Source organism: Anser brachyrhynchus (genome assembly GCF_964034855.1).
Source record: "Anser brachyrhynchus genome assembly, chromosome: 3".
Taxonomy (NCBI): Eukaryota; Metazoa; Chordata; class Aves; order Anseriformes; family Anatidae; genus Anser; species Anser brachyrhynchus.
Window position 1 is genome coordinate 43,902,490 of NC_137696.1, and position 15,988 is coordinate 43,918,477.

The window sequence follows — 15,988 nt, forward strand, 5'->3', positions numbered from 1 at the left end:
CCTGTACATAAACTGCACAATAAATTGCATAAAGTAGTATGCTATTCTGAATATTAGATCTCTAAATTGTATGCCAGTCTACTAAAAGCTATAGCACAATTTGTTCATACTAGCATTGAATGCCATTAAAGGGAAACAAATTTAAAACCAATAAAACGATTTAAGCAAGAAGCCCAACATCATTAAAAGAAAAGATAATGCTCTTACACACACACATACAAAAAAATCAATCATGCAAATGGTTAAGAACTTGCACTCATTTAGCAAATATTTTTAGAAAAGGACAAAGATCAAGGAAAGATCAATTACCCATATTTCAGAAGAAACTTTTTGACATAACTAAACTGCTGGCTATGTTTCCATTACTGCATATTTACAGGCCTTGATATTTTGTCAAAGACAGGATACTAAACTAGAATGATCCAATCTGTTTAACAGTCTGTAAGCTTCTTCTATACACATTTCCTTTTCCCACTGAGTATTTACTTTTTGCTGATGCAACTAATGTATACCTCCAGCCTGAAATGTATTACCATGAGCAATTCAAGTCCACATGCTAGGAGCCACACAGCAAGAAAAGAGACCCAATAACAGGAAAGAAACCAACAAAGGACAAATGGCAAAAGAACAGTGAAAGATGGAGGCCAACAGCATACTCTTACCTTTCAGTTAAAAGCGTAGTTTTTATTATTATTATTATTAAATACCTCCCTCCATTCTGAGCTTTTCACCACTTTCTTTCAATCATTGACTCAATTTTCACTTCAACTTTACAATTCACTTTTGGAAAAAATCCAAACCATTGTGTGGAGGGGTAGTGAAGCAGGAGGAACTTTTACTGTTATAAAGGATTACCAGACTTAGGCGCTACATTTCTAGGTGTTGCTTTTCAGCATTGCCATTGTACCATAGTGTCTGCTATTTCTCTAAGTGTCATCAACTTGTCAGCTCATGAGCAGGTGTAAAGGCTTTGTTCCTCCTCAAATGTAATGTTCAGTGGAGCCAATGGAAGTCTCTGAAAAGTGTTGTGTCAGGAGTACTTTTTTCTTTTTTTTTTTTTTTCCCAGGGAATTTAAAGGTAAACAATTCTATTCAAAATTAATGTCATTTGTTGCTACAGCAAGAAAGCAACAAAACATTGCTAAATGGATTATTAAAAGTTCTGAAAACAGAAGAGGTGCCTGGGAGGCAGCACTCAGGAAACACTTAAAAGCCTGAAGATCACTGGAATGTGCAAGTAATGTGAGCAAATTATAAAGTAAACCAAATAAAAATATCCTGACATGGGAAGATGAGAATTCTGTACTAAACCATACACATCTGAAATTCCCCAGTTGATACTCATGTCAGAAGACAGTAAGTCCTTTGACTTTTTGTAAAACACGTACATGCTATCAGAATGCACTGAGATTTACAAAAAAAACATTAAATTTTTAGATATTTTAAAAATCAGTGATATACACAGAGCCACGATAGTAAGTAGCGTATCTGTGTATTCACCCTTCATTTCCTGCATCATCACAGGAAAAAGAAAAAAAAAACTGAACAGTTTCACCCCAAATCAAGACAATTAAATTAGACTTGTGTCTTGGTGTTATGTTATCACTTTGTTCAGGGTTATACTACCTGAAATATTAGACGTAAGAGGGTCTGTAGTGTTTTTAAGAATTTCTTAGCATGCATTGCTTCTTACGTGGGCTTAGTATGAGTAAACAAACTGAGCAATTCTCAGAACAATTGATTTTTCTTGCCAAAAGTCAGACCCTCTATTTGAATTCATTATGGTTCATTAGGATTCAGCTAAATCCAAAGCTTATTTTGACTATTATAGGTATTACTGCTCTGAATTTAGAATCTGATGTTTTATTGAGTGACAGATAGCAGGAATAAGTGAAGATCTTCTGAATTTTTCTCAGGTCTAAACCAAACATCTCCATTTCAATCTGTGAATGATTCCAAATGCCTCATTCCAAGAAGAGATATAGCATTGCAGGTAGAAGGAAAAAAAAATCTTATTAACTATTTCAGTGGAAGAGAATCAGTGTTCCAGTCTGCATTTATTTTGTTATATTAAAAGACCATAATCTGTAAGCTTTCCAAGGAGATCAGAACTAAATACTGGACAAGGTATTATAAGAAAGTAATAAAGCTACATGCTATTCCTTCATAACTATTAGGTAAATAAAGGCAGAGACTAGTGACCTTCTCCTTCATTTAATGCTGTTTCTGTTAATATTGGTCTGATCACTTAGCTGTTGTTTCTTCAGGAACCAAGTGCAAGAAGAGGAGCAACTAGCTTATTTCAGACCGTAAACCAGCAAGATGGTTTTTCCTTCTGATACATTTGCCTTTTATCCTAGCATGGTAAAAAAGACATCAGCTATCATACAACTTTTGACAATAACTTTGATGCAATCTTGGCTTCTATTTGCTGTAGATACTGTGGATCAAACTATATCCTTCTACAATTGATAACAAACGATAATTGTTTGCATCTAATGATTATAGTGATTCTATTTTTTTTTCTCCCTGCTTAAAGGAAATATCTTTCTGAAAGATTAAAGGTATTTAAAGCTAAGTAAAGGAAAATATGGAAGATATATAGAAAATATATAAAAATATAGAATATGTACAAAAAATGAAAATATAGGAAACACGGAACATATTTGTTACTTGGTGTTGTATTTCACAATTTTCAAATCCCATTTTTAGTTATAAATTTGTTTAAAAGTCACTAACGTTATTTCCAGCTGTGTGAATTGAGCACATAGCTATGTATCTTGGTGCATAGGACACAATCTAGAAAGATTTCAAATGGGAAAAAAATAAAATTATGGGCTCCTAAAATACAGAATCATCTCTTTCTCTCCTCCTCTCTTGCTCCCCCCGATCTCCCCCCTCCCCAGTTTTTTTTTTTTTTTTTTTACTCTAACTTGTCATGTATTTGACAGTTTCTCAAGTATTTAGCAATGAAGATCTAATTGGAAAGTGCCAGGTTCCTTTTTATTGCACTTTATCAATATTGTTAACGGAATGATGTAATTGTTTGGGGTTTGGTGAAGACATTCCATGTCACTTCAGTGTTAATACCAGGCTGGAGCCTTCCTTGTCTGCCTGCGTAAGCTAGATAAACACAGACCTGTGTGCTTTCTTCTCATCTCAGGATACTTACTCAGAGAGATCTTGGAACATATGCCTATTGCGAGCTAAACATTTCACTTTTCATTTTATCCATGTGCCAGAAATCCATTCCTTGGATAAACACTTTACATACTGACACTCTTAAAGTTACTAAACATGATAAATAAAGAGAGAATACATCATTTCAAAACCGATTAAACATTTTCTCACTTGTGACAAATGAACAGCTATACACTGCATGGAGTCCCTGGAGCAGACATTCCATTTTCTTTGTCTTTATTTTGCGTGGAAGATTAACTTTCCATTTCAGCTCATCTATTGCACAATTGAGCTTTTCTAAAATACACATTGCTGCATTTTCCCCAAATCATTATTCATTTTAGAAACATTTTTGTTGTTATTGCTGCAAGAGCTGTTCTTTTAGACTTCTGTGCTTTTAATAGAGATATGAGCTTTAATATTTTGTGCCCAAGCTAAAAGAAAGAAAATTTGTAGCTCTTACTAAAAGCTAAAGAAATGCTGTCTTGGGGCAGACCTGAACTTACATGTGAGCTGAAGTTATCCACTTCAAAAAGTAAAATCCAAACACATTAATCACATTAATTTTGCTCCATCTAATCCATCACTTTTCCTTGCACCACTTGCTTGTCTAGTCATCCTATGCACTGCTGTTCTACCTATGATTAGCCAAATGTAACTAATCTTTCATTTAGCTTTTTAAGCTTTCACCTTCTCTTTCACCCCCTGCCAAAAAAAAAAAAGAACCCAAGTATTTTATTTCTAAGACCCTTTAAAGATCTTAATGCAATAAACACACAAAATACCAAAACTACACCAAGAACCTGTCTTCAATGTTTTAACAAATACCACAAATTTGATTAAGAATTACAGTGTGTGGGTGGAAGGGATAAAGAGAAATGTAGTTTATATAACAGTAAAAAAAAGATTTGACCCTAGATTTTTTGTTTTAGGTCTCAGTGTATTTCCTCATGTTCTGTAAGAACTTTTGCATGTGATGTCAACAATGAACTAGAATTTCCTTCTTGGACAAAATACTGTGCAAAAGGAGATGCTGCACTCATCAGCAAAGGGGAGAAGAAAGAGTTAAGACAAGTAGGATGGAGTAGGCCAAGTTGACTGAGGGTCCAAGGAGCAGTTTTCTTTCTTCTCCCTTACCGTATATCCTAGCTATAATGAAAGGAATATGTTGATATCATGGTTTCAGTCAGGAGAAAAATAAAAATAAAAAAAATAAAAATAAAAAACAAGACTGGAGAATGAATTTGACAACGACAAGTCACAAGTTTGCCAAACAGATTTCAGATCCCTCTTGCCCGTAGGAATCTGTCAGCATTGTACATATAGTCTAATCCATTTTCCACAGGAGAAAGTTTCCTCAGCAGAGCAGTCAGAGATCACAAATCTCTCTTCTACTAACAGTTTCTTCCCTCAAAGTTTTATTATAAAGGAAATTTCTAAGAGTAAGAATCATGTAATTCAGCAGTTAAACTAGCTTCAGAAATTTCAGGAATGCCTTTCATAAACTTGAGCAAGAGGTACGATACTGAGCCAAAGCAATACTCCCTTTGTTCCACTTTTTACATCAGGATCCCACGTCATTGATATATACCACTCAATGACCTACCATCTCCTTTCAAGTAAGGAGGGAGCTTCTGATGACAGAGGAACATCCACCCTCCCTTTTTCAGGTACTGTCTTTATTACATGGCCCATGGGTATAGACAGAAACTACTGGTATTGGTGCTGTACCAGGAGAGTAGTCACCCATAATGTGACATTGTAGCAAGTAACAAATCAGGGCATCAGGGCCATAGGATGGCTAATAAATCATAGTAATAACTGGAATCATTTATAGTGGCATATTTTACTGTACATGGACTAATGAATACAGCTGTATTCATTAGCATATATTCAGTGTCAGTTGTAATTAACACAAAAAGAAGATGCTATTCTTAGTGAACATAAAACTAATACAGACTAATACAGTTTCACCAAATCTGGACTAGAAATGGTGTGTGTCATATTTCAGTCTTCTGCAGGGACAAATAAAAGTGTGTCCCATTTAGACACTGCTTCTGAAGAACACTGCCAGAAATTAGAAGAAACCACAAGTTGTGCAATGCAACGAAGTTCACAATTTTGAAAACTCTCAACTGCACACATCTGTAATGAAATTTAATGAAGTATTTTACTTTTTGCCACAAAAACTATTTGAAGATCTATTAGCAATACTACAAAGGAAGTCACATTCAATTATACATATCATTAGTATATTAAAAAAACAGATTTCCATTCCACATTTTATAAGCTCAGGAAGTTGTACCTAATGAACATTAGTTGTCTGGCGAATGTTATGTCTGTCAAATCACCATGATTCTGGCATAGAAGGAACAGTTTTCTCTCAGTCTGAATGTCATATTCAGAGTTTGTTTTTACATAAGGTATATGCCTTTTATATCTTAAAGGCAAGAGTCTTGCAAAATTTTTCTAAAGGTAGACTGCATATCTATATACCTTTTTTTTTCCTGTTCATCAAGTTGAAATTGACAATAAATATCACTTTGTTTTCTGAGTGCATTTCTTTCACTATCCAAAAATAAAATAACATTGGATTCCAAAACAGCAGCTTCTAAAAAAACACTTTTTTCAGAGAAGGATTTTAGCGTGTTGTTCTTTCTTACCTTTTATGTGCTTCTGTTAGTGATTTCTCTTCATTTTCTTGGTCTATTTTAGCTGTAAAAAAATACAGGCAAAGAAATAACTATAAAGTGAAAGATACAGATTTTTTTTTAAATAATGTTCACTGTAGAATTCATAAGTCTTTTATTCTTTATTTTATAAAAACAAGCTGAAGATACACTCAAGTATAACAGTTCTGAAAAAACTACATGAAGTCTGATACCCCTAGAAAAACACATACACACACACCTAAAAGCCCTCAAAACAAGTGTTGTGTTTTTGTTGTTGTTGTTGTTTTTTAAATCTTGCAGTAATATAAACAACCAAGTCATGAGAGTGACTTCAAAGCAATTCTTAAAGTATAACTCTGAAAATAAAAATATGGGAACTTGTCTATCAAGAGAGGGAGGAAAAGCATGAAGCATTCAGCTTTAAAGCTTTTCTAAAACTTGCTTGATAGATAAAAATTGTCTTCTCCCTCCCCTCCCCCTTCAAATAGCTAGTTAGTTTATGAACTAGGAATTCCTAAACAAGAACAAATTATAACATATCAATTAGTGAAGTACTAGCACCATAGTAGGCCCATATCAAAAACATTACTTTCTATACAAAGGAAATTATTGCATTGCCATTATGTGAAGAAAAGTCAAAAACAGCAAGCTGTCATTGCCACACTAGTGAAAAATGAACAGTTTTCCACATCTTCTCTCATACTGCATTATGTAGTAAGTTCAGTTCACTTAACTTAGAAACATCGATATGCAAAATCTACAAGAACATATGTATTAACCTAGGCATCAACAACATGCAAAGCAATAGTAAAATCTGCTCTGTGCAAGTGTGCTTAGATCAAATTTATACAGTTATTCAGTTATCACAGCTTAAATCCATTTAAGAACTGCACATTGTAGCTAAAATCTTTTTAGTTTCGAACTTTATTCCCTTTTCATGTCTGCTGGAATACTAGGTTTTTAATTTGCAAGGAGAATTTTAGAATTCCAGAGAGTCGTTGGGTTTGGAGGCATGAAGAAGATCTGAATTGTCCTGAAAACAAATATCAACAGTACAGAATTCAAAGAGAAAACTAAGAAAACCATAAACTTTAAAGCTATTTCTCATTCCCTACATTGCTTTACAACAATAAAAAATATTTTTCTACTTCGTTGATGCACCACATTAACAATGTGGTAGGAATAGGAAATCAAGATTTTAAATTTGACACAAATGAGAATGGGATTTTTAGGGTACAAAAATAATCACTATTTTTTCTATTATGAAGTTTCAATCAACAGCACTTTACAAACACATACTTGCACTGAAATAGACATGTGAAATCTGTAGCAAAGTTACAGAAGTGGAGGTTCCCATTCCCCCCCCCAAAGTCGGAACAAGGATCGGAATTATGTCTGATGCTGCAAATGCTTTTTATTAGTAGTAATGTAATCTGCTGAGCTGGGCGAGCAGTGCTCAGTTTACCCACAGCAGCAAACTTTGTATCTAGCAATTGTTATTTGAAGACTAAGGCTCCATCCTTGTTTTGTCTGAAGTGAAAAAGAAATCCCAGCAAGCCACAGGAAACTTGAGGGAGTACTGGGTAAAAGTTCTCAAGGAAACTCAAAAGAACGTGAAGCCTGCCTGATTACGGGTTTCATTACTGACTTGAAACTCGGCCCAGATTCTTCAAAAGGTTTGAGAGGGCTCAAAACCCTTCTTCTGAGTGAACCTGGGCCCAGTGTTGAGTGAATCTGGGCTGACTTATAGTTTTGCTTGAAAGCCTTGTCTTGCTTTGGATATGAAACCAGGTGAAACCTGGCAGCTTTGACAGATTTTTTTTCTTTATACTTCAATCCTGAAAGTCAAGGTATAATTTGTTGTAGAACCATATGGTGCAAGAGAGAAGAAACTCCACCCAGACTCCTTGGATGAAGGGAGAATATATAATTTTACATTAACACTTTTACTAATGTACCTTCAGTTACAGCTTCTAAAATAAGCAGTGCTGTTACTGAAACACAAATTGGAATCCTCTCAGTTAAACAATGCTTGGAAATGGAGGCTAGCATGATCCTGCTTAGGATAGTCTTTTAGTACTTACATCTGTAGGATAGAACCCTTTTTATAATCTTATAGGATTGATGGGACATAACATCTGAACTGTCTAGTTTTGGCTTTTTCCTCATCTCCAACCATTCTACACATGCTTACAAACAACTATTTACCTGAAAAAGCAACAGAGCAAATATTTCAAATTTTTTTTTGAAAGAGTGCAAGTACAAATTGTACAAGGCTTATCAAAGTGTGTTAGAATGTCTCAATGCTGCAACACATTTTTTATTTCCATTCTAATTTAAAAGCATGCATCTGTACTTTTAATCATTTCCTAGAGAATGGGTACTACACAAAGAATCTTGATAATCCCTGAATTATTCAGTTGTATGTAATAGTCTTTTTTTTATTTTTTTTAAGCTAATAAGCACATATGCATAAGGCAGTTACTATACCCCCCCCCCCCCCCCACGATTTCATTCTGCATCAGATCACCTCTTGGCATTAACAGTCTTGCAAGGAAAGAGTTTTCTCTAAGAGAGAATTCCCTTGTAGTCTATTCCAAACATGTGATGACATGACACCTCTAAATCTTTTTAATGTTATCAAAAGGACATTATTCAGGTGTGAATCAGACTTGCAATCCATTTGCTTTCTTGTTTTTCAAGATGAAAAAAAGTTAAAGAACAGTATTAAAATGTTTCTGCTTCAACAAGATGACAGGTGACACCAGTGGAAGAGAAGAAAACATGGTACATACACTCAAGGATCTGTCCCAGTCCAAAGTAAACATTTAAATGACTACTTTTGTACTAGTATACAGTAAACAACTGAAAGCTGTGGACAATAGCTAGTCAAAGACATTCATTGAGATTTAACAGGATGCTTTCTTTCCTTGTTGGTTATCAAAACCACAAAAGTCTTACTGTCATATGCATACGCTGGATTAACTACTAGATTGCTGAAGCATCTAGAGCGTCCGATAAATTCTGAAATTGGCCACTGACATGATCACCTAATATTAGTGGTTGCTGGTATTTTGCCATACTAATTGCTCCATTGGTAAACTGTTTTCAACCCATTTTTCTGTTTCAGCAAGGGAGTAATGTTTTTAATATAGTTTTTCCCCAAAAGCTCCAGGTATTTCTGAACATTACAGCTATGACAGATTCAGCCAGAGATTCCCCATACTGCATTAGACTTTTCCATTTCATTGAATATAATGCATCTTTACTGTCACTTCTTCCTCCAAAGCAGTACATCACAACTGGTAAACAGAGTGCCTGAAAGGCACTGTCTTGTCATTCTTTCTTGGCAGCCTATATCAATTAAGTGCTAAGTACAAGCTGAAAGGCAGCCATGTGGGGAGAGGTGTGTCAGAAGAAAACTATGTTTCCTTTCACAGATGAGAACTCCTCCAACAGGTAAAGCAAAAAGGAGAAAATCCCTACCCATTTCACAGTGAACCTACCCTGGCAATAGCTGGTGCAAGAAAATCTGTCATCTTCAAGGGTACTGTGGCAGCTGAGCACATCAGGGTGCTCAGCTCAGCCACTAAAATTCCTGCTCTCTCTCTTTGTCCTGAAGAAGCAAGACTTCTTCAGAAAACTTCAGAAAGTCTTACAGCTTTTCTTTGAAAAACATTAAAAGAGGTCTTGTAGTCTCATCTGCTTTTGTATATGTTTATATATAAATATATATATATACTTCCACTGATCACATAAGAAACTTTTTGCAGGCTCTTATGACAGATGCAGAGGTTCCCATTCACGGGTCAGTAATCTTTGCCAACTAAAAATATTCCATATTTTATTGACCCAACATCTTTTCCTCAGCCCTCTGCACTGAAATTACTGTTCTTGATCCTTGACACTAATTTTCTGAACTGCCTCCAAAGATATTGTTTCAAATCTAATAGATACCTATAAAATCTACATCATACCCGAAGTATTAGTCCCTGTATTTCACATAATGCAGAGGAGAACAAAGGTAATACTTGATTTATAACTCTGCCTACACACATTCAATGCATTGCAGGTCTTCATATGCAGCTCTCATAATCCTGAAAGCATATATATCCTGTAAAATCTACCTATTTGAAAAATAACCTCGGGTCATATTGACGAACATTGCAATATTGAAAAAGGAACACTTCAGAGTGAAAATGACCTCTCATGGAACAAGGAAGAGAAGCTGCCTTTTCTATTCATAACATATACTAAGTTAACTTACTCCTTTTTCACTTTTTCTTTTGAAAGCATCTCTAATGACTTCTTATGGGACAATGCTCTACTGTTTGCCTGCTTTTTCCATTAAGATATCTTCATAGTATTTAATTTGTCCCCATTTACTGCAAGCTCTGTATTTCCTAAATACTTCATATATTTGGTCAAAATTCAAGTACATTCCTTCCTCCCTATATCATTCCTTCCCAAGCATGAGGGTTGTACTATATCCCAGACTCTTCAATCAATTTGTCTAACTACAGGTTATATGTATTTCATCAAAATTTACATCAGATATTCTAATTTGTAGCATCACTTTTTGTATTTGCTTAAATCTACTGTTTGATGTTTAATAACCTGGACATAAAGGTTGATTTCATGCAATTCAAAAAGATATTTCCAACAAAGCTGCACAAATGATGTCTAATTAATTTAATGTATAAAAGGTGTTGTCATCAGCATAGACACACAGTCTAGAATGATACACACCATTATTGTGTTTGCTCTTCCAATTCTTCTAGATTCCAGTCCTGCAAAGGTTACATACAAACTTCTGCAAAGGCACGTATATGAACAGTCATACCAAAGTGATCTACACATTTAAGAAAATCTGAAATGTTATACAAAACCAAATGAAAGAATCAAACACAGGCATTCTAGAAAATTACAGTGTTTAGCAGAACAGTATTGTTCACTTTCAGGTGAACATTTGTGGGGGGGGGGGGGGTTGTTGTTATTTATTTATTTTTTAGAAGCCTAAATGATTAAATGAAATAAAGAGGGGTTCAAAGGTAAGGATATAAAAGTTATTTTTGACCATGAATTGTCCCTTCTGATCGAAACGACAACTGACATTTCAGATGTACTATGCTAAAACCTTTTTAGGAATCAAGCCACTCTGTGAACTAAGAATGCTGCCAAGTATTTTCTCATTTTCAGTCCAATGAACTTTCTAGATCAGTCTCTTCTAAATGTAATCATTATACTTTCTGCATTAAAGCTGTTGCAAAAACAAAACAATAAAACGTACCTGATTTTCTGTATGTATATGATTATGTTCTGTACAGGCATTGGATATAAGTTCTATTTTCTCTGTTATCAGTTCTTGCAATTTCTTATTTGGAAGTGCAACATTTCATTCTTTATCGCCTCTTCCAATGGACTTAAAAATCTTTGGAAATATCTGCACTAAGACTAATGGGGTGGTCTAAGACTTGAAACTACTGCTTTAAATAGGGAGTATTCTGCCTTGCACTATGTGCATTTTAAAAGCAGTAGAATTCTTAGAAATTCTTTTTACTGAAAAAAAAATAAACTCTCTATCTTCAAAACTTTTACAAACCTTTCCTGCAGTTTTACCAAGATCTTTAAAGAACATTTTTCCCCCCACAGTGTGCTGAATTAATATTAGCTATGACTTTGAAAATACAACAAAATATAGCAAATATCTTAACCCTAACCACCCCTTCCAAATAAATAAATAAATAAATAAAAACAAAAAACAATAAGGGCCAAACAGACCAAAAAAATAAATACAAAGTTGAGGGATAGACTTTCTTAAAACATGCTGCAGACCTACTCCACTGGGATCTGAGGACTTGAAATGCCTATCTGAGGCTACGAGGAAACCTTCTGCAGGTTATCTCAAACATGTGACTAGGAGAGGACAGTGAACAGAGAGAGATAAGATGTTGCATGAACAAAGCATGTAGTCACACTTGTATTATTAGGGTCTAAGGTTCAAGTCCGCAGGACCTCTGCCAAAGCTTCTAGGAGAGTTCCTCCATTTTTTTTGGTGGTACATGCAGTTTTTAAATATCCCCCAGAACACAGTTAAATAACACTTACAACTATTTTATTTGGTCTGGAAATAAGCACACTGTTCAATGCTTGTTTTGAAACTCCTTTACAATATTAACTATCAAAGAACAACAAAGAGACATTGTGAGTGCAAAGCCCTTAAAGTAAGCTACAAAAAAAAAAAATCTTTTCTTCTCCCCTTTGGTCTTCTGAATGTTCTTTGACTAAATTTCTATTTTTGTTGTTGTTGTTTGTTCTCTTTGCATGTTTAATTTATTAACCACGACGTAGTTGGGGAGAAGAGTGGCACTGGGAAAAGCTAACCAGTCTTTTTAGATGGAATCTATCAAAAAAGGAAGTAGGTTTCTGGCAAGACTGTAAACAAGAGTTAGATGATCATTAAACTTTAAATGATGATGTCACTGGTTCTCAGTGGCTTTGTAAAAAAAAAAACCATAAGCTTAATATGCAATATTAATATGCAAATTTAAGCTTATAACCTGCAATAACAGAAATTTCATGAGAGAAAAGGGACTTTAACAGTTAAAAATAATTTGTGTGCAAATGTACTAGATAAGCATAGTCACAAAACAGGTTGAGCCTTTGGTTCAGATTCAGAAATGATTCTGAGTAGACCTCCAAGGTCTATAAACAGCATTGAAATATCACCCCCACCCCCCCGGAGCTTACGTTCCACCAGAACATTTTGCTTTTAGCCTGTGCCATGATCTTGACCCAGCAATTACTGTCTGTAGACACCATCTGGCCCCAAACCCTGTTGCAATTTAAGCTACTTCTACTGAACCAGTTTCAAAGGGCTATGAGTAAGAAGATGCACGAAACTGCCATCCCTTCTGATCTCCTGATGTCTCTTAAGGGAATATCACATCTTCTCAGGTAATTGAATACAGGAATGCATCTGAGTAATCTCAGATGGAAGACAAGAATCAATCCTTTCATCTGCTTGTCTATATCCTAAATCTTTTATATAAGGGGGGGGGGGGGGGGGCAAAGAGTGTTAATTAGTATTTGTTTATAATTAACTATGCATGATCTTTCCGGTAACTTTCAAGTGAAGCCAGGATGTGGGTTGTCATTCGTTGTGTTTTTCTGTTTGTTTTTGGTTTTGACAGATACAATGCCTTTATGATGGATGAATCGTTAGAGCTACGTTGCTGTAGTTTTGAGAATTTCTATTTATAGTAAACAAAGATGAGAAATCTAAAAAAGCTTTGCAAAAAGAAGAAAGCAGAATTTCTTCTGGAAACTGTAAAAGAAGTCTTAGATCCTTCTGGATTTCCTATGACATCCGTAGAAGGTAGTGAGCAGGAAGAACACCTGCTTCCTCTCCCCCATTTTTCCAAGATTTTCATGCATACATGAAACAGAACATATAAATACTTCACTCAGGCCCCAGTATCTTGAAGATAACTGGGAATAGAGCATCTAACATGCTGGGTATTTTTCTAATTACGTTTTTTCCAGTTTTTTCAACACCTGTGAGTTAAACAAACATTTATATTGATTCCAACCAATTGTACTTCACAATGACTTCACACTCTCACTCAAGAACAACTCAGATTATGTGTTGTCCCATAGATCACTACCAAGATCCATAGAACCACAGCTAAAACTCTCTATGAGTATGTGATCACTGAAACTATAGAGACAATTAAACTTATCAGCAGAAGACTCCATAAAAGGAACCTGATTCCTCAAATAAATAAGAACAACAACAAAAAGCAGCACAAGTCCTGCTTAGCCCTCAATACATGTTTTAAGATCTGAATTTTCTCTACTTTCATTTCTTCTTTTAATCCATCTCAGGCAACAGTAAAGAGATAGCTTATTATCACCCTTTGAAAGATGACATCTACTGTCAGCTGAAGGGAACTGGAAATGGGGCCCAGTTCCAACACTTCCAAAAAATACCATGCCATCATACTCTAGTTACGTGCATTTCATGACTATTCACTATAATGTTGTTAAATGTCACATGCAAAGAAGTAAAATACATTGTATTTCATGTACAGCTTTGACCACCACTCCCCATACTAGTGTTTCTAAAGTCATACACAGCGCAAAGGTCTCCGTGAAGTCAGGACTAGACCCTAAACAGACATGCAGTTAGCTAGCATACTTAGGACTAAATATGCATTATTAGGTAAAGATACTGCAAGAGGTTTTACGTCTAATTTAAAAGCAAGGCTGTCCAGCTGTAAGCCTGGACTCTGGACTACTGAAGAACATGCAATGCCATGATAATTAGAGACAATACAGGAACAAAGTTGTCTTGCGTAAGTTTTAATATCTCTATCTTTCTTCACCACCCTACGAAGTAGATGGTAAAAGCAACATTATTTAAATGCTCTTTGGATTTTACAGGAGAAGGAGAATAAAATGTGGATTATCTTTGCCTCTAATTATCTATAAACTTTTCATTAACTTCAGTAATCTGCTGCATTCATTCTGAATAGTTTTGGGGTGGATGACATTGTGACACTCACATACTGACCTCTTACCAACCAATACCAAAACCAATGCCTTTCTTACTCTATCACACCTGTGTTGTCTGCAATCACTGTACTGATGCCTATGCCTAAAAAAAAATGTTTCAGTGAGGTCCTGTGCCAAAGACACAAACAGCTGCCATGACGGGTCTAAAGGTTTGTCCTTTCATGGATGTTGAGGCAAGGAGAGGCTAATTCAGTGAACTCTGTTTAGTGTTGCAAATACAACAGAACGTGAATTCGGATTATTAGGTAATAATGTACACCAATGGAGGTGCTGACATCTGAGGTAGGGACAAGTTTATACAATACCGAAGTTAAACTATTTATTAGCATTAAGATGTCAGTGTGAGATTACAAAAATACTTTCAGCACTCAAAGAAAAAGTTTTAAAAGCTCATTCAATAATCCAATGAAGAGAATACCAACATAAAAATGTAAACATTCATGGAACTAGTTTAAGTGTGAATTCCTGCACTTTTGTTGTAGTGATTGTATGTTGCTCTATCTAAAGATCCCTCCAATGATTTCTTTAAAAAAAATTGTCTCAGTAATGAGTGCATTTTGATAATATTTAAAGTGAATGTCTCCACATAAATCTAGCGATATCTGACCCCTTAATGTTGTATTTTTTAAAAGAAAAACAAAACCAAAAATATTTCTTCGTATATAATTCCTAATGGTTTTAGTCATTTTCTCAAATTATTTTTAGAAAAAATTAAGAAATAGTGCTACATTATCCCCTATATTAATCAAATTATAAAAGCAACATTTAATGAAAATGTAATCTGCAAAATCAATCATTTCTATGTTAGAAAATGCCAGAATTAAGATTATCCTAGCAGCATTCATTTCGCAATCATCTACAGTACTTCTGGAGCCAGGAGCTGAACCCAACCATCCAAAAGTCAGCCTGATGCTTTAGTCTCATTCACAATCCATCATATGATGATGCACAGCCTTTTGCTGCTTGACGTAAAATAACAAGTTATGGCCAACTAGCTGGTTGCAGCTATAAAAATAAATACAACACACTTTGTGATTTATACATTCATTTACTAAAGGTTTGGAAACTGGATTCCTGAATGCTCTTTCTGGCAAGAGAAGGAGACGGTTACAGTCAGTTCCATCAAGAGGACAATTTTAGCATCTTTATTCTGCAAGATCATGAGGATATGGCTAGAACTTGGGCCTGGAGAAGAGTCCAGCAGAATGAAACGTGGGGCTGGCACTCACTAGCGATTGCAGAATTTTGTGAAGTAAGACCAGAAGGAGCCACAGGTTGAAAGGTCACCTTGTTCACCTGAACTTACAATACTGGAATTATTCCCTTTTCCAGATGAACTAGCTAATCACCTGAAAAGTATGTTTTTACTTCTTTTAAAAGCAATACATTCTAGTGCTCAAGTATCCTACACTATAATACTTTTTAAAAATCTAAACCTAATGATATCATATTCAGAAGCTAACTCAATATTGAATGATTTCCTCAGATTTGAAGTCAGTCACATTTACAAAATTTATAAAGTTGAAAATCTGTTTTGAATATTTTGCCTCTTTCCAGGT

The 15,988-nt window shown here is 35.0% G+C and overlaps 1 protein-coding gene across 4 annotated transcripts in view; it reads right to left on the reverse strand.

The window, feature by feature from the left end:
• Nucleotides 1-15,988, reverse strand: part of FMN2 (formin 2) — a 188,465-nt gene that overhangs the window by 31,183 nt on the left and 141,294 nt on the right. For all 4 annotated transcript variants that reach the window (XM_080585106.1, XM_080585107.1, XM_080585108.1 and 1 more), the window contains one exon: nucleotides 5,844-5,895. In XM_080585106.1, coding sequence (XP_080441232.1) covers nucleotides 5,844-5,895 — 52 coding nt within the window. The remainder of the gene's footprint in view (nucleotides 1-5,843; nucleotides 5,896-15,988) is intronic.